This window comes from Marmota flaviventris, chromosome 9, assembly GCF_047511675.1.
Source record: "Marmota flaviventris isolate mMarFla1 chromosome 9, mMarFla1.hap1, whole genome shotgun sequence".
Lineage (NCBI taxonomy): Eukaryota > Metazoa > Chordata > Mammalia > Rodentia > Sciuridae > Marmota > Marmota flaviventris.
The window spans coordinates 19,917,233-19,943,628 of NC_092506.1; the positions used below are offsets into that span (position 1 = coordinate 19,917,233).

Here is a 26,396-nt window from a genome sequence, read left to right on the forward strand (position 1 = left end):
AGAGCCATAGGGCTCAAAGCCAGTGACTTCAAATGTGGTTCTGGGGTTCCAATTTTGGAATCCTTTCAAGTGTTCATAAAAATTCCTGATTTCTATGGGGCACAGTGGCGCATGTCTGTAATCCCAGTGGCTTGGGAGGCTAAGGCAAGAGGATTGCTTGTTCAAAGCCAGCCTCAGTACAAGTGAGGTGTTAAGCAACTCAATAAAATACAAAATAGGGCTGGGGATATAGCTCAGTGGTCGAATGCCCCCAAGTTCAATCCCTGGTACCAAAAAAAAAAAAAAAAAAAAATTCTTATTTCTGATTGGGCATGGTGGCACATGCTTGTAATCTTAGTGGTTCAGGAGGCCAAGGAAGGGGAATCATAAATTCAAGGTCGGCCTCAGCAACTTAGAAAGGCCTTAAGCAACTTAACAAGACCCTGTCTCAAAATTAAAAAAAAAAAATAAAAAGGTCTGGGGACATGTTTCTGTGGTTAAGCATCCCTGGATTCAATCCCTGTGGCTCCCCCCACCTCAAAAGAAGAAAAAAATCCTGATTTCTGGATCCCCATCCAGAGTCACTCTGAGACTTAGGGAGTAGCTGCATTGTGATTGATGCTCACTGGGATTGGCGAAAACTCAAGGGCTGGAATAGTTTTGGAACGGGCCTCCCAGTACTGCAGGACTTCAGGAGCCATTTCTTGCAATTATCCATGGCTAGTCTTGGTAATGAGGAGCCTAGGAAAGTGTTTGCTTAGTAGTAGGGACACCTGCTTCAGAAGAGGCAGCCTGCTTTGCTTGGGCCCCCACCCCCAAAAAAGTTAAGAGACCACCTGCCTTACCTTCCTCCCATCTTAGGGAGCTTGTACACCTCAGGCCTGTTTTCACAGCTGCATCCCTGCCGCCCTAACCCTGAGCAGGTCCAGTGTTTCAAGAAGGTTGTGCAGTGCCAGCCCTCTGTAGCCAGGTCTAGAAGGCTATGGGAACCTGTCCCTGAACCCTCTGAACTTTTCTGAAGGCCATTCCAGCTGCGTGCACCCCTCCTTTGGCTGCTCACATGCAGATGGACCCCTGGCAACCTCAGCAGGTCTCCAGGCATGAGGGGCCCACCAGCCCCACCGCCCCTCCCCCCCTCCCCCTCGTGCCAGTAAAGCGCTCAAACCCAAACTTCCCCTTTCCCTTCACCCTTCAGCCTAGTGGTTTTAGACTCACTGCTTATCGGACACAAGGGACTTTATTTCAGACTTAACTATTAGATACAGGAAACCCAAAGCAGATTTTGAAAACGAAATTATCTTCTTGCCCACCCTTCTTCCAATCATGGCTGGTGTCTGATTCCTCCAGCAGAAGCCACAGTGGTATGTCTTCCTAGTACTTGCTCTTAGGTGTCACCCTGACCATTCATGGCCCTGCATAGCTATTCACGTCTCCCCCTTAGTGGAGCTGCTGTGAGGAGATGACCCCGATCAGGGCACTAGCAGAGGCTGGCTGAAAAGAAACTGCTGCTCTTAATAAATAATAAATAGAAGGACTAGTCAACAAAAGACTAAGGCCAGGTCCCCTTTCCAGTGATGAGGCCTCAGAGCAGTCCATAGTTTAAGGTCTGACGAAACCCCAAGGGCTAACAGCCAAGGAGAATGGGCTATTTAGTTTCTAGGGTCACTGCTCGGCTTGGCTGATTACTGAACTGGCCTTTGGCTGGGGCTGTTACTCAGCCTTTTCATCAGGAGAGGGCAGCACAGCAAGGTGTGGAGAGGAGGTCAGTGGAGGTGCCATGGGCTGGAGTGGGAGAAAGTACAGGGCACAGGCGGGCCCTAGAGATTCCTCAAGTCTCGGACTCGTCTGTCTCTTCAGTGGAGCCATCGCTTTCTGCATCCACTTTGCGGGAGTGATGGAGAGGTCTCCATGGGGAGCCAACCCGGGGAGGGATCCGGGAAGGCAGGCAGCTGGCCTCTGGAGTGGCAGAGTTGACCAGGCCTGGGACCTGGACCAACCTGAAGAAGGGAAAAAATCCGGAGGGCAGCATGGTGCCACATGTCCGGAGCCCAGGACCTCCATGCTCACTTGCTTTTGGATGAACCCCCAAGGACTCAGGATAGCTCAGGCCTCTGCTGGCCCCCAAGCCCTTCTTTGACCAGTGTGGCATGTTACTGACATGTGCTGTGTGACCTGTGATGGGGCACAGCCATGTCTGACTCAGATTTGGCTCCCACAAGAGGGCAGCACCTTCCCACTTGACACTTACAGTCGTTCCAGTTCCTCGTCCATGGCTGGGTCATGCATCAGGTCCCCTTTGTCAGGCAAAGCTCCTAGGAGATGATGGGGGGCAGGGACAACAAGACAAAATGAAGGTCTGTTGGCCAGGCAGCAGATGCTTCCATGTCCCTCACCTTCATGTGTGCCTATCTGCTGACCCTGGGAGAACTGACCTAAAAGACCTGGGGACTGCTACAGAAATCCCAGACAGTGATGGGGCAGGATGTCCTGGGTGCCACTTGGTAAATTTAATGAACCCCTGTGCCCTCCATCCCTTATTTGGAGCAGACACAACAGCCAGGGAGACATCTCTAAATAGGCTCGTGAGCTGGTGCTAGGGGTTTACTCCCTGAGGACCCAGATACTGGACTGAAAGGTATATGACCCAGGCTAACTCCAAAGGTCAGAAATCACCCAGTTTTATGACCCCAAGTATCCCATTTTGGAGACAGCAAAAAATGCTGACTCTATCCAAGAGATGATCCATCCCATCCTGAGATCTCTCCCATCTCCAGTCTTTGCTGGTTTCCTTAGCTACAAACTAAGAGGGGTTAACTCTTTGATATTGGGGAAAGGTGAGAGGAGAGAGTTTTAGATACTCCCAGGAGTTCTTTACTCAGGTGCAAAGGTGAAGCTGAAGTTTACAAGCAGGAAGATTCTCACTAGCAAATTGTTGAAGGAAAAGACCTCATTGGTAGTTTAGAACCTAGTCAAGAATGCTGGTCTTGGCATCTGGGGACATAACTCAGTTGGTAGAGTGCTTGTCTGGCATGCTGCACAAAGGTCCTGGGTTCAATCCCCAGCATCACCAAAAAAAAAAAAAAAAAAAAAAGCTGGTCTCCAGAAAGATACAATCTGGCACTAATTCAGTTTCTGAATTTTCCAGATGATGCCTCTTGGCTCCCTTTGCTCTAAGTTAGTGGTTTTCAAACTATGTCCCATGGAACCCTCTCATTTTTGGGTGTGCCCTGTGGTGGTGGGGGCTCTCCACTACTGACTTCAACCAAGATATTTCTAGCTTTCTAGCTCCTACCCTGGAGATGCAGGCGAGGGCAGGGACCATATGCTTCGTTCTGTCTTTAACTCTAGTCAACATAAATGCCAAGTAAAAGTTGTGTAAGTGTCCTTAGGAACAGTGATGGGTCACAACCAGGATCCAGTGACTGATGAGCTTTTCCTTTTCCTTCCTAGCAGCTGCCACTGGTGGAAAGGAAGGGAAAATGGACAGTGACCTAGGGGTGGAAAGGACACCTAGCAAATACCCGCTCTGCTCCCTTCTCTCTCAATTTATTTATTTTTAATGTGGTGCTGGGGATTGAACCCAGGGCCTTGTGCATGTGAGGCAAACACTCTACCAGCTGAGCTCTATCCCCAGCCCCCTCTCTCAATTTATGACTGCCTTCTTTCTAGTCCTAGTCCTGCTGCTGATCTTGGCTACCAACCTCATTCAATTGAAGGGTCCCCGATTCAAAATAACCAGACTGCCAGGTGGCCACATGGACAGTTAGCATGGGGTTAGCACCCACGTGTCTCCCAGAGAGCCCCTGGCAGGGGATATGCTGTGGACACAGCCCCTTGAGCACTGTGATGGGCATTAAGTGAATGTCAACTTTTGCCCCCCCCCCTCCCCCAGCCTCCTCCTTCAACTGGCGAAACTTCCTTGAGACTCAGGAAACTGGATCCCAGCACATGAGGAGGATTTCTTGAGGAAACACAAATAGGAACCCTTAAAACTCCAGCAGGAAGGTGGCTTGCTGGCTCTTCCCCTGGGGAGCAGTGGCTGAGGGCAGGGGTGGGTGGAGGAAACCAACGCAGTGACAGGAGGAAAGCTGGGCCAGTGCAGCTTCCCCCCACTTTTTTTTTTCCTCCTTTCAGATTAATCAGATTTTTTCCTCCCCACTGGGAAAACAGGCCTCCCAGTCACACCTCTGCCCTGTTTCTAAATGGGATTCAGACATTTATGATATGAAATCTCCAGAGCCACTGAGTCAATAGCCCTGTGTCATCCAACCCGCAGTCCACTCCCTCAAGCAGAACTGGGGAGTCTTCAGGGAGGGGCTGGGCACGCCTTTGCCATGGAGAGGTTCTCCCTTAGAGGCAGGAAGGCTGTCCCTTGCACCGCAGTGTGAGAGGCCTATGAAGGCGGTCTTGCGTGGAGCATACTCTGGCTCCCTAGGACCCAGAGGCTGGCTCTGCAAAGTCAAAGCAGGTTAAGATACTGCCTATCCCCATGGGGCCATGGCTGCCCACGGAGGCTAGCTGAATTGTGGGGGAAGGTGCTGGCAGTTAGCACTGGCTTACCTAGGGCCTGGTTGATTCCATGGTGCTTCGAGAGGGCCACAAGAAATCCATAGAAGGTCAGTCTCTGGACGTTGCTTAGGACCTCTTTGACAAGTGCTGGGGGTGGGCAGCTAGAAAGGAGAATACAGATGGAGTGCCATCTTTTCATCCATACCTTTGGGCTTAGAAGGATATCAAAGTCAAGACCCAGAGACCTGTTGGGGGGCCCCTAAGGCCCAGGAGGAGCATGGCAGTTCTTTAGGAGAAAAGAAGGAAGGGCTGGTGTGTTCACAGGGATTTTTACAGAGGGGTACAGGAGGGCAGGGAGGAGGAAATCGCTACTGGTGACAGCCAGTTCTAGGAAGAGACCAAAACTGACTGCTGTTTCTCTCCTGGGACTTTGCACCACACAGGACAGTTTAACCTCCCCTTTCTGTGGGGAGAAGTTAGGAACAGAGAATGCTCTTTCCTTCTTAAGAAATCAAGGCCAGTCTGTCTCTTGGCAAGCTGGTCAGCTATGGTTGGTCTTGCCCAAGTGAAAAATATCCTTTCTACGTGAGCCAGCTTTTTAGTTATAACCTGGTTTCAGGGCAAATGGCCCTGTTATGATTTATATCATGACCATCAAGGGCCATAGAAGCCCTGGGCCAATCAGAACATCCCATCAGAGACCTGTTCCCAGGCCAGCAGCCTGTGGTCCCTGAGGCTGAGGTGGGGTCTGCAGCCCATTTCCCACCTGTACTTGTGCCGGTCACACAGGTTTTCCAGGCACTGGTAGAACAGCGACGCCTCCACTCCCTCCAGCATGCCAGCCTCGCCCAAGGCAGGTCGCTGGCGGTGCTGCCCACTGAATGATGTTGGCACAATCACGGTATTGGGGTTCTTGCCTGACAGCAGGTCCTGATAGATGGCAGCCACGCTGTCCAGGAATTCTGGTGCCGTGGGGGTAGGAAGACACAGTTCATTTCAGGGAGGACATATTTGGTCCTTTCATTGTGTCCTCCCTTCTCTGCTGACAGTCAGCTTCATCCCAGCCTCCATGTGCAGTGCATGGTGCCCGAAGAGCAGAGCGTCCCAGCACAGGGTTTGATTGCCACCCTTCAGAGCTCAGAGGTCCTACCCTATGGGCAGTTGTTCCCAGACTAGGCAAGATCCCCACTGCGTACTTTCATAGCACCCTATACTTTTCTTGCTAGCACTTATCCAATGACAAGTTTTCAGTGCAGTTACTTCGGTTAACCTGTCTCCTTGCTGGAATGTAAAGTCCTTGTTTCAAGGCAGGAGTCATGCCTTATTTCTTCCCTGTTCCAGCATTTAGCACTGTGGCTGGCACATATTAAACGTTAGAAGAACTGTTTTGAAACAATGGTAAGCCCTATCTTGTGAGGCCACCTGCCTCTTCTAAGAAAGCATGCTGGAATCCCAGTGAAGAACGAGAAGCCTCCAAGTCGCTAACCTAGTAACTGCTTGAAATTGTTTTCAGATTTTCATAGTTGAGTCATTGTTAGCAATCAGTGACTTGCAGCCCATCTCATCACTCACACACAGCTCTGCAGGGTCAGGATGCTAGAGACCCAAGTGGGCTGCCCTGTCCTTCTGGGAGTGCTGTGAGAGGAGGGCCCCGGAGGCAGTGAGGGGAAATGGTTTTCCCAAACATGGCTGCTCCTTCTCTGGGACCCAAGAGCTTTAGAGAAATTGGAAATAGTTGCCTGGTGCTGCTAGGAGCAGGTGGCAAGACCCCAGGCTTCAGCCCCTGCCTGAATAGCCCTTGGGCTGCCATCAAGTAAACAGAATGTGGCGCCTGAGTCCAGGGCTGGCTGGGGCCACCAGTTGGCAGGACGGCCATCTCCAAGCTCCAAGGACAGGCTTCTATTTACTGGAAGAGCCTATTTTAAACAATTTTGTTTGTGGACACAGTCAGCAATTTCTAAACCCCACATTCCATTTGATGTTGCTTGTATATACATTTGTAATTATTCGTCTATTTTTATGCCACCTGATTCCAGAAGGGATTTAAGGGCATGACTGGTGTGAGTTGGGGAGCAGAGTGATTTGTGAGATAGAACCGCTGTGTGCTTATTTAAAGCTATGAGAGTGGTAGGATGTGTGTCCACACATGTGCCCAAGGGCCAAGGCAGCGGCTCAGAGCTCAGGATTTACAGCCTGCCTCTGTTCAAGTCTGGGCTACACCACTTATTAGCTGTGTGACTTTGGCTACTTACCTCTGTAAGCTTATCTCTTAAAGGACCTATCAGGGTGTTGAAGATTAAAGTTCTCAGGGCTATGCCTGAGACATAATAAGCATTCAATAAGGAGTGGATGCTATTAATGTTGTTATTGTCGTTATCACTTAAACAGATTTGTTGTGCTGCTGGCTGGAAGCAGTGTGGTTTTCAATGTCTTCAGGAAGTAGGCTCTGCAGACTGAATCTGGTGATCACCAGTGTGGATTAGACATCCTGTTAGCGCCCGCGGTGCAGCACACCCCCAGAGGAAGTGGGGAAGGAAACGTGTGCCAGGCACACAGATGGAAAGAACGACAGGGTGGGAAAGGGAGCCATGGCCTAGACAGGAGCCACATGGGACCTGGAACACTCTCACCTGAGTAGTAAAACTGGATCTGGAAGGCAAAAAGGAAATCTGAAAAAGACATCAAGCAGTCCATGGCATCGTCCATGAGCACGATCCTGAAGGGAGAGAGAGAGAGCTGTGAGACACAGTGTGTGTGAGCGTGAGAGAACGCACAGGGGTCTCCATAGTCCACTTGGGAGAGGGCTTCTAAAAGCAAGCTCCTCCCAGTCACCTCACTTTTTCTCCATCAATTGGACTCTGCCACCAAACTGAGCTGACTGTACTGCACCAAGAGTGGGTTCCCAGTTCAGTCTCAGTGGCACCAGCCAGCGGATGGAGCCTGGGCAGAAAGGTGGGGGTGGGCCGCAGAAGAGGGTCAGCTGTAATGCAGCCAGGATTTCTTTTCATATACTTAAGCAGTAAGTCCTTTCATTCTGCAGTGAGGACCATTTAGTTCAGAATAAATACAGCTGATCAGAAAAGGCAAAAAGAACAGCTGAGAGGTTTCAAGGGGTCTTGGCAAGTGGTACTAAGATTTAATAAGCTACCAAACAGCCAGAACAGCAACAGGCACCTCCACCCTGGGACACAGATGGAAGAAGAGAGGGCAAAGAGCTATTGGGGGCTGCACTTGAGAGGGTCAGAGAACACATCCCTTCTTGGGGTGCAGTGGAGGCTGCTCCCCCTCTCCCTGCTTTAGCGTGTGCTCATGGGCACTGCCCCTTGCTGTCTGTTCTCATAAGTTGACCACCTCTTGTTTTTCCCCTGACTCTAGTCCCTCCACTGAGCACCCACCTCACAGGAAGAAAACCATTTGACTAGTAAAGGGATCAGACCAGGCCATGTTCATACTCTGCTCAGGGTCACATCTGATGGGGGACAGGAAGAGAAGGAAATTAGCACTTGCTGGGCTCCATCCATGTGCCAGGCAGGGTGCCAAACTCCTCTACTGGAGTGGAGCTGGGCCCCCAATCTGTTTCTGACTGTGCCCTTCTGGCTTTATGTTTTCTTTTTTAAAAACTGCTTGACTGTATTTTTCTAATTCTCCATTTCCCTGTCAGAGGGCCCTCAAACTGGCAACTGGATCAGCTCCATAGAGCCAGCATTGCTTGCCTCTCAGGGAAGCGGCTTTTTCGAACACAGTGTGAGTGGTGTCCCTGCTAGAGTTGGGCAAGTCAGCTGGACTGAGCTTCAGATCTCCCTGAAGAGAGAAAAAGTTTCCTAGCTAGTCTTTAGTTGTAAGTATGATAATAGAAACAGGCACCATTTACTGAGTGCCCTACTTTAGGCAGGCACTGTAGAAGGTATTTAGCTACATTAACTAAATTGTATCCAAGATATCCTATCAGGTTGTTCTTGTTATTAACTCCATTTACAGGTGAAGAGTCTAAGTGGCAGAGTAGTCAGTTTGCCAAAGTTCCACATGGCTGATGAGTTTACACGACTCCATAGTTGGGTACTGTCAATGAGTCACACCACCTCTTAAAAATGAAGAAAAGCAGAATAGAAACACTGAAATTTTATCTCTTAGCTTCTGTGGATAATTTATGTTCCTTCTTTTTTTTCTCATCCAGATCTTAGGGCTTTAACTGTTTCTTATGTGCTTCTTGGGGAGGAAAAAAGCCACCTCCAAAAAAATACAGGCTAAAGGGTAGCAATGCTGCCGAGGGCCACAGGAGGGCACTCTGGTCCCTCCATCAGTGGCTCCTGGGATTACACAGGCCAAGCAAGTAGTTAACCACCTCTCATAACCTAAGGAAAACCAGGGCAGGCAAAAGGAAGATAGAGGACACTGAGCCCAGTTCTGACATCTGGATGGGGAGAGAGAAGTAGAGGGCAGCAAGGTAGAAGGTGATGGAATAAAGGCACCCAAACCACAGAGGAAAAGGGAGCACTCCCAGGGCGCTCAGGGAGGAAGAGTCGCCAGCACCTCAGGAGAAGAGAAGCCAGAGACCTTCCTGCCCCACACCCAGCACCCCAATGGCCCAAAGCTAATGATTTCAGAACTGCATCAGGCTGAGAGCAAACCCTTCAGGAAAACAGGAGGGAGACTCTGAAGCCTTTGAAATTGATACATGCTTCTAGTTTATCATTAACCTGGAACCCAGTTGCTCCTGTTTATAGCCATTACCGCCACTTATTTTTTTTATATTTATTTTTTAGTTTTTCTTAAGTGGATATAATATCTTTATTTTACATTTATGTGGTACTGAGGATCGTACTCAGCACCTCAAGCATGCTTGGCAAGCGCTCTACCACTGAGCCACAACCCTAGCCCCTTACCTCCATTTATTATTTGTCTTTTTATTTATTCATTTGTGATAGAATTCATTTGTGATGCAATAAAAATGAAATAAAATTCACCCTTTGAAAATGTATAATTTTAGTGCTATTCAAAGTTTTAGTATTTCAAAAAATTGTGCAGCCATCACTACTAATTCTAGACGTCACCTCCCTTTGTAATCCCCATTCATCAGCATGCTCCCAAGACAGGTCCTGTCACTGAGGCTTTGAAGAAGATCGCCACGGGCATCTTCCTCTTTCAGCCACAGGTTGGACTATAACACACCCTGCTCAACAAAGAGGAGCGCATCCTCCCTAGCCCACACGGGGCAAAACTGTGTGCATCCTTCCAGCCACAGAACAGGCAGAGCTCTCTGTCAGGTGCTGTCCTTGATTTTAAGATTAAGCTTACCTCCCCCTGTTTTTGTTTGTTTCTTTGTGTTTAGTGTTTATGGTTTTATTTAAACACAGGAGCCATTGACTCATTTTCTTCCTGGTGCAGCCTGGCACTGACACTCTGCTCTGATGGGCTGCTGTTTCTAGGATGACTTTGCCCTTCTTGGAGGAAACACTGTGAGCAAGTGCAACATAGTAAGATTTGTGGCACATCAGCAGCGCTTCCAACTCCTTGACTTTTCTGGAAGGCACTGGGCAACATGTGCTTGGTTTTCTCGTTGCTCCTGTAACCAATGCTGGGCATCAAGATCTGACCCTTGAGTCTCCTCTGCACTCTGCAGTTGATACCTCTGGATTCCAGGCAGTTATGCTTAAATTTTTTTTTTTTTTTTTTAAGATATCAGGAATTGAACTCAGGGGCACTCAACCACTGAGCCACATCTCCAGCCATATTTTGTATTTTATTTACAGACAGGGTCTCACTGAGTTGCTTAGTGCCTTGCTTTTTGCTGAGGCGGGCTTTGAAATCACCATCCTTCTGCTTCTGCCTCCGGAGCTGCTGGGATTACAGGCGTGCGCCACGGCGCCTGGGAGTTACACTTAATTTTGACATATTGGTCAGACTTGTGCCAGATGAACTTCTTGGTCTTTTGGGTTTCACAAAAGGTCTGAGGGGTGGCCATTATGGCTGCCACCTCTGGAGGCAGTGACAAGAAAGAGAGACTAGCCCCTCTTTGAAGATGGGTCCTATGATAAGGCGAGGCTTGGTGGGGCCAGGGTGGCCCTGGTGTGCGCTGCTCCTGTCCTGGCTGCTTGCTTGTCTGAAACTTCTATGGGTTGGCAGGGACAGTGGGCATGTCAAGGGAAACAGACAGAAGCAGGGGCCTTCTTTCTAAGGGTCATGTGGCTGGGATTTGTGTGAAAAGGTCTGAGGAGTTTTCTCCACTGCCAACAGTGATACTGGGTGCCACAAAGCCAATGGGATTCTTGGTTTTCCTACAGCAACAACACCTACTAGTTCTGCTCAGCCAGAAACCTGGGAGGCACCCTAGACATCCTGGAAACTCCCCCTCTCCCCCCCAGTCAATCAATCAATTAATCGCCAAATCCTGTCAATCCTATGGCTGAAAGTTCTCTTCAGTCAGCTCTCCACTTCTGTAGCCACCACCTCCCAGCTGGCCTCCACCTCTTTCTTCCTGCTGATGACGCAGCTTCCTCCCCAGTTTCCCTGCAGTTACTTGCCTTCTAGTTGGGGATCCACACTGTGGTTGGTACTCAATGCAAACTTGACCATTTTACCATTGCTGCCTAAAATCCTTCACAGGCTTCTGACTGTCCTCAGCACAGAGTCCCCCATTCTTGCCCTGGTTTATAAGCTTACCTGATCCACCCATCTCCCCTTAGCTCTCACGACTTGGGGGCCCCTGGGAGCATCCTTCATCAAATGTCAGCCGCTCTAGCCGCGCTCATCCTGCAGTCCTCTCCAGGCCTCCTTCCCCAGGTCCTGCACCAGCCTTTCCTCTCCTACAATGCTGCACCCCTGCCCCACCTTACTCCTGCCTGCAGAGCCTGAAGTGAGAGAAGAAAGCACCTGCCAGACTGCGGCAGGCCTCCCTACTGCCGGCTTCTTTCCGCAGTTCTCTCTTCTTTCCGCAGTTCTCCACAGACAGCTCTTTCAGGCTGAACTCAAAACTCCTCATTACCTGCCTTTGCCCTAGGACTGTAAGTTCCACCAAGTGACAACTCTGTCTCCCTGCTCATTGCTTGACTCCGGGGTCCAGCACGTTGCCTGGCACAGAACATGCACTCGGTAAATATCTGTAAAATTCATGAACAAGTAAGAAAGTTTACACTACTGCTACCCTTTTATTTTCCCCTGGCTAGATGACACCCTGACACTACATTCAGTTCTGGACAGTCCATTTAGGAGTCATGGAAAAGGGGGTCAGAGTGGTACAGAGTCTAAAAACTATGACATCAGACAAATGGCTGTGTTTAGATCCTTTGGCTTAGCAGAGAAGGCTCAGAGGAAGTGAGGGCTGAGACCCAACTCTTTTTTTGTTTTGTTTTTGGTACTGGGGATTAACCAGGAGGGTTCTACTGCTGAGCTACATCCACAATCCTTTTTTCTTTCTAGACAAGGTCTTGTTAAGTGGCTAAGGGTCTCACTAAGTTGTGGAAGCTGGTCTTGAACTTGCTAGCCTCCTGCCTCAGCCTCCTGAGTCGCTGGGATTACAGGCATGCACCATTGTGCCCTCTAACCCAATTCTTGGAGGGCCCCTCTGAGGAAGATATCACAGGGATATTGAGTTTGGTTCTAGAAGACTTTTTCAAGCTTCCCAGGTTCAGGATTGTGGCTGCTTTGTGAAGAGTGAGCTGCTTGTTGCTGGAGAAGTTCATGCAGAAGCTGAAAGGCTCATATATCCCAGATCATTTGCTCCAGTCCTGGCAGAGTGGACCAGAACCGCCAGTGCTGGTTCAGGTGGGGGAAAGTTGGCTGTTCAGAGGCTGTGACTGCAGCAGATGCTGAAAGACTTACATAAAGGTGTTTTTAAAAAACACCATTTGCTTCACTCCATCTCCAAACGAATGCTCTGACCCATGGAAGTTCTGGGCATCTGCCTCTTGCTTGGAAATCCCAGCCAAATTGTGGGGAAATGCAGGCAGGAAGCTACTGGTGCATCCTTGTCTTCTGTAACAGGGACAACCTCAGGTCAAAGGTTGTCCATCTCCACAGACAGGTCTTTCAGGCTGAACTCAAAACTCCTCATTACCCACACCACCACCCTCAGGGGGCTCAAGAAGGAATCTTCTCAGAGACAGGTCATCCACATGTGCTGTTTTCCAGTGGATGGCAGTTGGCTCAATAACCCTTCCTGCCAGAGGCCTTTTGCTAACATGCCAGCTGCCTCTGACACCTGGAGGAGCCTGACGCCCCTGCTTTGAAGTGGCGCCAGCAGGGAGCTGCTGCCAACAAGAGTCTGTACAAATCTATTGGATCATGGAGGGCTCCTTGCAGGCCATGCCCCAGGGCTCAAGAGAGGGCCTCTGGGGGAGTAATAAAGGCATTTGGGTTCAGGCTGGCTCTAAGCAGAGCCATGTGTAGGGTGGAGTCCAGGGCAGGCAACTGGAATGAAGAAAGAGCTCTTGGCAGGGTCCGAGCTAGTCCCAAGGGGTCTGGCCACTCTCTCCCTCCCTTGCTGACTTCCAACAGCTGGGATGCACTGGCCGGCTGGGAGGTAAGTGGGTGCCAAGGAAGCAATAGCTTCCACCCAGAACCTACTGACTTGCCAACTTCCTCTTCACCCCTAAGGGTCAGCCTCCCTGGTCTAGTGGCATGAGCTGCACCTTTTTTTCTGAAGTTTTAGGTTAGCTGAACCTGAGATCAAGTCCTAGTTCCACCACTCACCTGTGAAATTACCTTTTCTTTTTGTGCCACAGTTTCCTCATCTGTAAAGAGGAGATAATTCTAGTTCCTATTCCATGGGACTCTAAAGAACTAACAATGCAATGATGCCCTTTGCCTAGGGCATCATCATTAATGATGACAATGATGGTTAATATTCATTAGGGGTTTACTCTGTCAGCACTACATATTCCCAAGTTCATTTTCATCTCATTAATCCTGTGAGATAAGCTCAGTGACTGTCTTTGCTAGAAAGAGCAGCCCAGCAGGGCAAAGAAATTTGACTAACATTATAACCTAGAAGCAAGAGAGCTGTAATTCAAATTCAGGCCTCTGTGCCTCTGACCACAGGTCCCAGACCACTTGGAGCTGCACCTAGTAAGAAAAAATGGGCTCTGAGATCCCAGGCGGTGATAAACCTTCCTGCCCGGATCTCCGTACCTGCTCCTGCCCTCGGTTTTTGAAGAAGGGCTGGAGATTCAAGGCCTGATGCTGCAGCTTCCCTGCAGACAGGCCTCATTGTTCTGGAGTCTCCCAAGAAAACTGATAGCTGGGCAATTGCTAGGCAGGTCTTGGCCGGATAAAGACTTAGACCAAGGTGTAGCCTGGAAGGCCCTCCCTTCTTCCTTCTGCCCCTGAAGGCCTCTAAATCCAGGCCTACTGGCCTCCCAGTTCCTTGAAGGCATCATTGGTGAAAGTCCGGTGCTTTTCCATCATGATACTCACTTTCTCAAGAATGCTATTCCTCTCAATGTTTCCACCTCAATCCTACCCACCCTTTTTGGTTTACGTGAAGTATTTAAAATCTCAGAAGATTATAGAGAAAAGCATAACACCTGTATTGCCAGTAGCCAGTACTACTAAACCTAAGACTTTACCATCCTTGCTTCAATTTTTAAAAGTTTTGTAAAATATTAAAGATGCCATTCAACCCCTGCATACCCCTCCCTCATCCCAATTCTTTTCCAGGACCAGCAGGATTTATGGGTTGGGGGTTTAGCATTCTTCTGCGTGTTTTTATACTATAGTAACTCATACAAATGTCTGTATTCTTTTTTTTTTTTTTTTGGTGGTACCAGGGATTGAACCCAGGGGCGCTTTACCAAGGGCCACATCCCTAGCCCTTTTTAATATTTTACTTAGAGACAGGGTCTCGCTGAGTTGCTTGGGGCCTCACTAAGTTGCTGAGGCTGGCTTTGAACTTGCAATCCTCCTGCCTCAGTCTCCACAGCCACTGGGATTACAAGCATATGACACTGCACTCAGCCATATATTCTTTTTTTAATATTTATTTTTTAATTTTAGGTGGATACAATATATTTATTTTATTTTTATGTGGTGTTGAGGATTGAACCCAGTGCCTTATGCATGCTAGGTGGGCACTCTATCACTGAGCCACAACCCCAGCCTAAATTCTTAAAACATTATATAGTTTTGCTTTGCTTGTTTTTCAAACTCTATGTGTTTTTCTGTAACTTCAGATTTTAAGATTTATCAATGTTGATGAGATGGAGGGGGAGAGGGAGAGAGAGGGAGAGGGAGAAAGAGAGGGAAAGGGAGAGAGAGGGAGAGAGAGTTAATCTATTGATTAACTGCTGAATAGAATTCCACGAGTGAGTGTGAGGACCCCACACCTCCTTTCTTTCTGTAGAGACACACAGTTGTTCCAGTGGGAGCTATTAGAAACAATGCTGCACATTTCCTTATACCCAGGATAAGGAAAAACACCTCTTGAACTTTTTTAGATTTGTCCAAATTGTCTCAAAGTGAGCATACTAATTTACACTCCCATTCATAGTTTTTTAAAAAAATATTTATTTTTTAGTTGGACACAATAGTTTTATTTCGTTTATTTTTATGTGGTGCTGAGGATCGAACCCAGAGCCTCAAACGTGCTAGGCAAGCGCTCTACCGCTGAGCCACAACCCCAGCTCCCATTCATAGTTTTGAGAGTTCCCACAGTTCTATAACCTCACCAATACTTGTATCATCAGGCTTTTTTTTTTTTTTGGTACCAGGGATTGAACTCAGGGGCACTCAACCACTGAGCCACATCCCTAGCTCTATTTTGTATTTTATTTAGAGACAGGGTCTCATTGAGTTGTCCAGCGCCTCGTTGTTGCTGAGACTGGCTTTGAACTAGAGATCCTCCTGTCTCAGCCTCCCAGCCACTGGGATCACAGGTGTGTGCGGTGCTTACCAGACTTTAAAATTTCTGCCAAATTGATAGGTGTGAAATATATCTCAATTTAATTGGCAGTTATTTATACTAGTGAACTGGGGCATGAAAATATGCCCCAATTTTTATTAATGTTCTTCTGTGCCTGTCGATGTCTTTACACTATCTTTTTAGTGGGGTTCTTCATCTTTTTCTTGTTGGCATGTAGGATTTTTGTTTTGTTTTGTTTTGTTTTGTTTTGTTTTGTACCAGGGATTGAAATTAAGGGTGCTTTACAACATCCCCAGCCCTTTAAAAAAAATTGAGATAGACAGGGTCTCAGTAGTTTTCTTACATCCTTGCTAAGTTGCTGAGGCTGGCTTGGAACCTGTGATCCTCCTGCCTGTCTCCTGAGGCAGTTGCTTAGAGTTGCTGGATTAGGTGTGTGCTACCATGCCTGGCTTGGCTTGTAGGAATCCTTTTTTTTTTATTATTATTTATTTTTTTAGTTGTAGTTGGACATTGGACACAATACCTTTATTTTATTTATTTTTATGTAATGCTGAGGATTGAACCCAGGGCCTCACACGTGCTAGGCGAATGCTCCACCACTGAGCCACAGCCCCAGCCCCTTGTAGGAATTCTTTACAAGAAAAATTCTTCAGACTAAAAATTTCAAGAGACCAATCTCTTGAGACTAAAAAATTCCAGAAGATGGGCTTAGGGTGGAGCTCAGTGGCAGAGTGCTTGCCTGGCAAGCATGAGGACCTGGGTTCAATCCCCAGCCCTGCACAAAAACAAAAACAAAATTCTTGGAAACATACTCGATAAATATCCTTCTATAGTCTTGGTTTGTCTTTCAACTTTCCTTATGGTATTTCATGTAGAACAAAACATTTAAATTCTTAATTCCCTGGTCATCCAGGGGTTAGGGTTTGACATCTTCACTCCTGTGGCCGGGTTTTGACTTGTCATTATGGAATTCCTGCCTCCTAGCTGGCATTTCTCCTCTCTCTAGGGTGTCCACACCATGTTCACAGCTCCCTCCTCAGCACCTGGAAGAGTGCTGGGCAAGTGGCAGGCATTCTCCATGAGCACTGATGACTGAGTGAAGGAATGCAATCTTCACTCAGAAGATTGCAGTCAATTATGTCGTGCTTTCCGCGTGGGCTTTTTGTATCTTTTCTTGGTGGGGGCAATAGGGATTGAACCTATGGTGCTTTACTACTGAGCTACATCCCCAGTCCATTTTTTTCTTTTCTTTTCTTTTTTTTTAAATTTTTAAAAGATTTTTAAAAAATCTTTATTTTATTTTTATATGGTGCTGAGGATTGAACCCAGTGCCTCACGAATGCCAGGTGAGCGTGCTACCATTTGAGCCACACCCCCAGCCCCATTTTTTTTCTTTCTAATTTTTATTTTGAGATAGAGTCTTGCTAAGTTGCTTAGGGCTTTGCTAAATTGCCAAAGCTGCCCTTGAACTTGTGATCCTCCTGCCTTAACCTCCTGAGTCACTGGTATTACAGGCATGTGCCATCATGCCCAGCTCAAATAGCAAGAGTTCTTAAACCAAATAAGCTACAAAAAGCCACAGTGCACAGTGATGGACGCCTGTAATTCCAGCAAGGAAGGAGGATCATAAATTCAAGGCCAGCCTCAGCAGTTTAGTGAGATCTTGGTTCAAAATAAATAAAAAGGGCTGGGGGTGTGGCTCAATGGTAGAGTACTCCTGGGTTCAGTACCTCATACTGAAAAAATAAAATTCTTTTGCTATATGGTAACCATAAAAATATTTTCTTTTATTCTCTTTATGGGGATTACAGCTTTGCATTTCACATTTCATAGGTCTGTGATCTATGCAAAGTTGACTTCTGAGTGTGGAACAAAGTAGGGATCTAATTTAATTTTCTTTTATGTGGCTAACCATTTGCTCCTTCATCACTTCTTGAATCATCTGTTTTCCCACTGTTCTTCAGTACTACCATTTTATGTATAAAGGTGGTGGTGGTTATTATTATTATTGTAGTGGGGATTAAACTCAGGGGCCCTTTATCATTGAGCTAAATCCCTAGTCCTTTTCATTTTTATTTTTTAAATTTTGAAATAGGGTCTCACTAAGTTGCCCAGGCAGGCCTTTAACTTGCAATCATCCTACTTCAGCCTCCTAAGTAGCTGGGATAATAGTCTTGTGCCACCCCACCTGGCTCTACATCAAGTTTTTATCAATAAGTGGATCTATACTGGCCTATCTAGTATGCCTGTTTGTCTATTGTTACTCTAGTACCATACTTTTTGAATTATTATGATCCCATAGTAAGTCTGGATATCTCATAGGCAAGTAAGTTCATCTCTGTTAATCCTCAGGTCCCATATTCAACATCTCTTCTTCATGGAAGAGCCCTCCATGATTCTCCAGGTTAAGCTGGTTCTCCTGGTCTATGTTCCTACAGCACTGAACACTGCATTTATTTAATGTCAGCTGCTCTATCTAGTTTGTAAATTCCACAAGGGCTGAGACAACATCTCTTCTGGTCACTGTCATAGCCCCTCCACAAAGCACAATGATGGCGTGTAACAGTAATTCAATAACCATTTGGTAAGAATGGGGAAGGAAAAGATCGTCTGAATTGGGGAAAGACCCTGTGGTGCAACAGCGACGGGCGCAGACAGTTAGGGAAGGATACCATGGATAGAGGCAGAAAGAGACACCAAAAAAGCTAAAGCTGGGGCATGGCACAAGGAGTCCACATAGGAATGAAACATCATTCCCCATTCGCAACATTATAATTTCAAAAATAGGTAATGGGAGGGGCTATATGGCAGGTATTTTAATGGATTATGTCATTAAATCCTTAAAACAACCACATTAGTAGGTGCTACAATCATTTCCATTTTATAGATGAAGAATTTGAGAGTTAGAGAAGTCAAGCTAGAAGTAAAAAAATTGGGATTTGAATCCAGGGCTATTTGGTTCCAACATGTGAGTCCTTCCCTGTTAGACTATACTGTAGCTTTGCAACACAGGGACCAGCTAAAAAGTGACTCTGCAATGGAGAGTCATAAAACTAGAGTCTCTAGATGGTTATGAGACTCGCCTTAAGACATGTATTTATAACATAATCATGATTAACAGAGCTTTTCCTACTAAATATGTAGTACTTACCATGGCTGCTGGCCTTTGGTGAGGGAGAAGTTAAATTGTGTTTCAGATGACAAAAGAGAAGGGAATGTAACTCATTTTAATCCAGCCAATTCTAAAATGCCAGAGTGAGACTGGCAGGCAACACTTTAAATCAGTGGTTCTCAAAGTGTGGTTTCCAGACCATCAGCATCATCTGGGAATTTTTTAGAAGTATGAGTTCTTGAGCCCCACCCCAGGCCTCTCAGCTCCGGGGATGGGCTGCCATGTGTGGTTTAGCAGGCTCTGCAGGTGATTCTGATGCTGCTCCAGTTTGAGAACCACTGCTTTCAATCTCTATCCTTGAAGATGTCCCAACTCTGTGACACTTAGATCTCAAATAATTTGTATGTGTGATGGTCCCCTTAGCCCATCTGGGGAGAAGGCCAGAACCTGCAGGCCAACCACAGCCAGTCTTGTTTTTACCCAATGTTTTTGTTATATTTTATTTTCTGAGTGTTGTGAAGTGAAAAAGTCCAGAAGGCACTGCCTTTGGGAGCCCAGGAATATTATTTTTAAAAATTTGGTAATAACAATAGTACCAACATTATTATGATAGCAAATGGTTATTATTTATTGACTGTCTGCAATGTGCTAACCAATTGACATATTTCTGTTGTTGAAATCTCACCAATACCCTATAGTTGTTTTTATTACTATTATACTCATTTTACAAATATGGAAACAGTACTCAGAGAAGTTAAGAGATATCCTCAAGGTCATCTAATGATGGGGCAGGTGGAATGTACAACTAGGTCTTTCTAACATCATGGTGCCTGTGTTCCTGTAGGTCATGGTTAATACTACTACTTCTAACATTTAATTGTAAGTTTATTTTGTGCCAGGGACCCCTTTTAAGCATATTACATAATTTTCCTTCAATTATTACAACTATTATTATTCTCATTTTACAAATGAAGACACTGAGGCCCAACTAAATTACTTTTTCTTAACCATCAGGAAAGCTTCCCAGGTTGGAGAGATGAAGATGCAGTGGTGATCATCTGGGGATACAATTATTTAACTGCCCCACTGTTGCAGGAATACATGAGGTGAAGGGGATCTGTGGCTGGGGCTGCCGTTGTGGAGTCTGTTTGTTCCTTCTATATTTCCAGCTCACACCTGCTGCCCTGGGCCTGACCATGATGCTTATAGCCAGCCCATAAAGCAGGCGCATGTGGAGACACCATGCCCGGCACAGGCTCTGGTGTACAGCTGCCTGTGGATTACATTCTTTTACGTACACATCATCAGACTGGAGCCTCCTTCTGAAGTCTGTCCCCAGACCTCAGGGCTCTGATTAAATAAGCCTGGCAGTGGGATGGGTGAGGGCACTTCCTCTTCTAGCAACAATAACTGCTTTGCAGGACTAACCACCCCAATTTGTGATTCTGGTTAGATGCCTGGGCATGTGTGTGGGGAAGTCGGATCTTGACCTTTGGGACACAATGAGAAAAACTTACACAATCAGATGGAATTTTCTGGGATATCAGAGTGGAGTAGGGAAAGAGAGACATTGAGGAGGGTCGGGGTGAACAGATAATCCTGATATTCACACCCAGGGAAAAAACAAAGATCCCTGATTCCCAATTCATCTCTAAGTTTGCAGCCAGTCCCCTGCAGATTTTCTGAGGCCCTTCTTCCATTTCTACTTGCATTCCCATAATCCTGTCACACTACTATTGACAGAGCTGGCTATAATGCTTCCTCTTCAAACCAAAAAGTGTTTTTTTTTGTTGTTGTTGTTTTAAGTCAGCAGATAAGCTTCCCACCACAATAAAGGAGCACCATGCTAGAAACCCCTTTGTATCAATGAGGATGCCAAGTAACACTCAAACTTATTAAGAATTTGTGGGTTTTTAGAAGACTCTATCATTTATACCCTAGTCTTGCACTACTTTCCTGTGTCAGATGGTTTGGAGAGATGTGTGCGGCAAATGCGTAGCCCAAGCTGGTGGGGTTAAGAATCAAATAGAAGACTCACTCTCATAAGTTCACTTTTACCTTTCCAGTAAGAGAAAGAGTGGATATTCTGAAGTGACAGAAACCAAGGTGATGTATCAAAAGAGGTGGTAGCCAGTGACTGGTACCCAAGTGATTCCCTTCTAAATTAAATGTTGCTCCACGAATGGCAGGAATGATGTCTTACTGGTGACTGTATTCACAGTGTACACAGTAGTTCCTTGCACAAAATTGGCACTCCAGAAATATTTGATGAAATGAAGTACTGACGCATGCTACAATATGTATGAGTTTTGAAAACTTTATGCCAAGTGAAAGAAGCCACTAGCAAAGGACCACATACTATAATCCTATTTACTTCAAATGCCCAGAATAGGTGAATCTATAGAGAGAGAAAGTACATTAGTGGTTGCCTATCGCTGGGGAGGACAGGGGGTTGGAGAAAAATGGCTAAGGGTTACATTGCCTTCTTTTCTCCTCTCTTCTTTTCCCCATCCCTCCTTCTCTCCCTCCCTTCCTTTGCAGGATTGAGGGGTGAACACAGGGCATCACAGCCTGAACTACAGCCCCAGCTTTTTTGTTTTGTTTTGTTTTGAGACAGGATCTTGGTAAGTTTTCCAAGCTGGCCTCAGACTTGCCATCCTTTTGTCTCAGTCTCCTGAGTAACTGGAGTATTATAGTTGTGTACCTTGCACCTGGCTAGGATTTCTTTTTATAGTAATAAAAATATTCTAAAATTGATTGTGTTAATGGATGTACAACTCTAAAAACAAACTAAAAGTCACTGAATTTTATACTTCAAGTGGATGGTATGTAAATAGTATCCCCCCAAAAAAGAGATTGTTAAAAAAAGAAATATTTGATAAATAAGCAAGTGAATAACTGAATATAAAATACAGTTGCTGGCTCTTATTCTTAAAGATACTTAGAACCATGTAAAATTTCAGACAAGGGTGGGTGTGTGTGTAAGCAGTAGACCACTTGCCTAGCATGTGTGTGAGGCCCTGGGTTCAATCCTCAGCACTGGAAAAAAAAAAAAAAAAAAAACAGACAAGAATATTCATTCACACATTTTTCACACATTCACTTATTCAGCAGACACCTTCTAGCATGCATTGAGGTACTATGCTAAGTGACAGGATCTCAGCAGTGAGCAGTACTGGTTTAGATCCTGTCTGCTCTCCTGGAGCACACACATGCACATGTGTGGTTCTTTTCTTTATTTAGAAATTCTCTACATAGAGTTGTGCTTTTTTTTTTTTAATTGAATGATAAATTGAGACAGGGTCTTATGAAGTTGCCCATACTGGCCTTGAATTCACCATCCTCCAGCCTCAGCCTCTCCTGAGTTACTGGACTATAGAAATGTGCCGCCACACCTTGCTCATGCTTTTATCCATCAGTCCAGTCTTTAAGAATGCTGAATTCACCCCCGCCCCCATTCTGAATCTTTCTTTACATGATCTGAACCCAAAGGGAGCATCATGGAAACCTGAAGCTAACTCCACTTGCTTTTAAATTAGAAGAGATAATCCCTCCCTCCCTCTCTTTTCTTCTTTCCTTCCTTCCTTCCTTCCCTCCCTCCCTCCCTCCCTCCCTCCTTCCTTCCTTCTTTCCTCCTCTTCAGCTAAGAAAAAAACATCCAAATCTCCTTTCCTTTGGATATAGGTAAATAAAAATGATAAAACATGATCTAGAACTTTTACCTGTGGCTAGCTGCCACTGGGATAAGTATGCACTGAACAATAAAGAGGGAAGAAAAAAAAAACTATAAAATTTTGGATATGTGATCACTAAACAGGTTTCTCACATGACCAGCAAAATTAGTTCATGTGAACGGTGGACATCCTGCCCCAGTGGGAGGCTGGTGTCTCCTGCTGGTAGCAATGGACTTCCCATCATCCAAGTCAGCAGAGGGGTTGGCTGGCTCAATTCGGAAGGAGTGAGGTGATTCTTGGTGCAGTACAACTGATGCATCTTTGGTTTCAAGAGGCGCAGGCAAAGCAGAAATGATGCCACGACACAGAGGCAGGAGTGTGGGGACTAAGCAAAGCCTCTGGATTCAGGCAGACTCGGGTCCAACTCATGCGTCTGCTGCTTACAAGCTTTCAATAAATCTAGTCAATGTTATTTATCTGTTTGAGCCTTATTTTCCTCTTCAGTAAAGTACAATGTAACAGTTTTTATAAGGATTAAGTGAGATAGTTAGGTAAACAAATTTAAATGGAACAATGAGGTAAATGCCTTCAATATGATTTAGGGAAGCTGGGCATCTTTCAGAAACAAGATCTCTTTTATTTTTTTAAAACTATATTTCCATTTGCATCCCTAGTTAATGTTAAATATGTACACATTAACTGAGGCATGGTCCAACTACTTCATTTAGTTAAAACATGTTAATGATAGTAAAACTGAACATAGAAATGAGGGCTCTTAACTATGACTGCCAAGTCCTGCTTTTGGACTAATCTTGAAAGCCTTCTTCTGGCATACATAATACCCTTCCCTCAATATGTCCTTCCCTCAATTGGAGTTTTATCACCTTCATGCCTTTCCAGTCCCCAACATTCTTCATCATGAGTCACTGCCAATTCTTTCCCCCTCTTTTCTCAGAATATCCTCTTGTGTGTGTATGTGTGTGTGTGTGCACACGCGTGCGCACATGTGTTTTGTGTTTGGATTTTTTTTTCTTCTTCATTTCACCATCCTCCAACTGTATCTTCAGACCCTGAGGCTCCCCACAGAAACCACAAAGGATCATTTGGCTTTCCTTAAGAAACGCAGAAAGTATTGTTTTGGGGCAAACCCCAAATAGACCACTCTCCAAATGCCAATTTTTCCCCTAATGACTTTTTTCACTCATACATGGTTCAGGTTTCTCTAAAAAGCCCTCGTCTGGAAGGCTCAGCGGGCTGCAAGAGCCCCTGAGACATACCTGGCTGCTTTCTGAGTGAGCTCCAGTGGGAAATCCGGGCACAGTAACTGCAGCAGACAGTGATATTCTTTCATCGTCAGCAAATCTGGAATGGAAATAGAGAGAAGTATATTAGGTCCCTGTATTTCAAGTCGCTGCCTTCTCTTGGTCATTTCCTGGTTACAGATCCAGTCTTGGTAGAGCTGTTCTTTTAAGGGGAGTCAGTGTTACAGTGTGTAGCCATTAACCTCTGGGGTGAGACTTTAAGATTAGTATTTCTACAAAGCTTGTCCTGAGTGGAGGCACCCAGTTACAACCACTTTGACCAAAGGAGCTTTTACTGATTTGAGGAATGGTCAGGTTAAGAGAGGAAACAAGATAGGGAACTTCTTCAGCCTTCCTAGTTTGGTTTTCCTTGTGTATAAAGATTTGGATGAATGAGTCATTCGTCATTGGTTAAATCTGTTGAAATTCTCTGGCACGGTAATATTCACCACTGCATGCCCAAAGATCACCCGCAAAATATCTGGAGGCATGACCGAGGCAAACAGTCTTGCATATATGGAGAAGAGTATCACACAGAAACCCACAGACCTTATTACTCTGTCATCTGGGATCACAGGAGGCTGGCTTCTTTTGGATTTCTGCACACAAATCTGGTCATACTATTATAGGAAGCCAAGACAAAGGTCCAAGAAATACAATCAGGACAACCAAAAGATTCTTGATATACAGAAGCAGTGCTGGGGAGAGAGGAGCCAGGAGGCTCTGTGGTCCAGATTTGCCAAAGAGGCAAATTTCAGAGAGGTTTATAGGATCTCAAGGGAGAGAAAATAGGCTGGTGCTTTATAGTTGTTCTGGTATTGCATGTACTAAAGCCAAAAGATTTTGGGTCAGCTAGGCAACAGCAATCTGCAAGTATTCTCATGTACCAAAGCCTTTCAAATATGGAAGGACATGCTAATGGTCAAAGAAGAGCAATCCACCCTGAAGCCATCCTCGCTTGGGGAGGATGAGTGAGAAGGGAATCCAAAGGGCATGGCTACATTTGGGGAATGAAGACGATGATCACAGGCACTTGGTTTCTTTGGACCTAAGTTAGCCCAAGCCACAGGAATCCAGATCTCCTGCCCCTGCTAGTTTGGTTGATGCTTTTCCAAGACAAAAACCCCAAATCTCCAGGGAGAGGCCTGGGTTCCTACTACTTTTCATCAAAGCTCAATTCAAGGCAGAGAGTTAAACTAACCACACTGCCAAAGTCAGGGACACCAAAGGAACAGACTCAGCATCAATATAGGTCAAAGGATCAAGATGGCTTTTGTGGCCTTCAGCTGGCCACAGTGGAGGGGGCACTTTCCTCTCCTTGTTCGCCTGACCTCAGGCACAGCCTAGCAGGAGGTCTTGTTCTTCAAGGAGGGAGTAATAGCCATAGTCTCAAGGATTTGGGGTGAGGAACAGGAGAGGTGAGGGAAGGGAGAAAAGTCATTGAACCTAATGAATTTCCCTTTATTCTCACCAGGACTTTGTATGGAAAGGGAAGTGCTTTCTGTCAGGGAGTAAATAAAAGAAAGTTAAATCTTCGACTCCCAAGTGATTTTGTAGGATAAACTTTGGCAAATATATTTGAGACCATTTTTGAAAGCAGGGTCAAAGTGTTTCACAGGAATTAACGTTTATCCCCCAAATTACTTGGAAAATAATCTTGGGATGATAAACAGGGTGAAAGAAAATGAGAAGATGCATGAATGAGTGAGAGAAAGAGAGAGAAAGTAATCCCTCTATCTAATATAAAAAAGTGCTTGGAATCAATCTCAGCCTCCTAGTTTTTAGAGTCTAGGCCCTCTTTAGGTTCTTGATTTTTTCTCTAGTTTTAATTTTTTTTTCCTTTTTTAAAATTTGTTTTAATTAGTTACACATGACAGTACAATGATCTTGACATATCATACATTTGAATCAAATGGGGTATAATTTCTCATTATTCTGAGTGTACAGGTTGCAGAATCACATTGGTCTTACAGTCATGTTTATACATATAGCAATACTAGTGTCTATTTGGGTGCTGGGGATGGTACCCAATGGTGCTTTACCCCTGAGTTACACCTCCAGCTCTTTTTATTTTTTATTTTTCTGAGACAGGATCTTGCTAAAATACTGAGATTGCCCTCAAACTTTTTATCCTCTTGCCTCAGCCTCCCAAGTTGCTGGATTACAGGTGTGCCCCACTGTGTCTGGCTGGTTCTTAATGTTTTCTAATTAATACACTTCAAATATTCACTTCCAAAAGGCAAAATAATTTATAAAAATCATTTCATATCTAATTGTGCTTGTCAGATTTTTGTCACTGTGACAAATACCTGAGAAAATCAACTTAGAGGATAAAAGATTTATTTTGGCTCTTGATTTCAGAGGTTTCAGCCCATGGTAAGCTGAATCTATAGCACAGTGTGACAGGAAAACTGCTCAGTCCATGGCAGCCACAAAGCAGAGGCAGAGGGAGGGGCCAAAGACAAGATATAGTCCCAAGGGCCCACTCCTTCCACTAGACTCTACCTCCTATAGATTCCTCAATATTCCAAAAGTCAATTCAGATTATAAATTCATCAAGGGATTAATTCACTGATGAGGTCAGAGACTTCATGAACCAATCACTTCTCCAAAGCCTCACCTCTAAACATTGCTGCATTGGGGACCACGCTTTCAACACGTGAGTCTTTGGGGGATACTCCAGATTCTAACCCTAACACTAAAGCAACACAGAGCTCTTGAAAATCTGAAAACAGAGGACACCCTGTCCAACACTTCTGGAACTTGACTCTCTCAATTATTAAGTGAGGATAGTGGTCATATAAAGAGATTCATGAAAATGCAAGTAATCAAACAACTTTTAATAGAGAGTGAGTGAGGAGAGCGGGGCACTTGAGCAAGCGCAGTTCTGATTCTATTTAAGAAGTGGCCAGATAATGTCAAGACCAGATGACTCCAAGGAAAAGCCATTCTGGTGGTGAACAGGA

General features: G+C 45.6%; 1 protein-coding gene across 1 annotated transcript in view; it reads right to left on the reverse strand.

Moving 5' to 3' along the window:
* Positions 1-1,197: 1,197 nt before the first annotated feature.
* The window catches only part of Cstpp1 (centriolar satellite-associated tubulin polyglutamylase complex regulator 1), a 174,987-nt gene continuing 149,788 nt past the window's right edge, over positions 1,198-26,396 (reverse strand). The window contains exons 4-9 of the mRNA XM_027936669.2: positions 23,407-23,491; positions 7,119-7,204; positions 5,255-5,450; positions 4,540-4,649; positions 2,228-2,291; positions 1,198-1,976 (exon numbers count right to left, since the gene is read on the reverse strand). Of these exons, the coding sequence (XP_027792470.1) occupies positions 1,808-1,976; positions 2,228-2,291; positions 4,540-4,649; positions 5,255-5,450; positions 7,119-7,204; positions 23,407-23,491 (710 nt within the window). The 3' untranslated portion in view covers positions 1,198-1,807. The remainder of the gene's footprint in view (positions 1,977-2,227; positions 2,292-4,539; positions 4,650-5,254; positions 5,451-7,118; positions 7,205-23,406; positions 23,492-26,396) is intronic.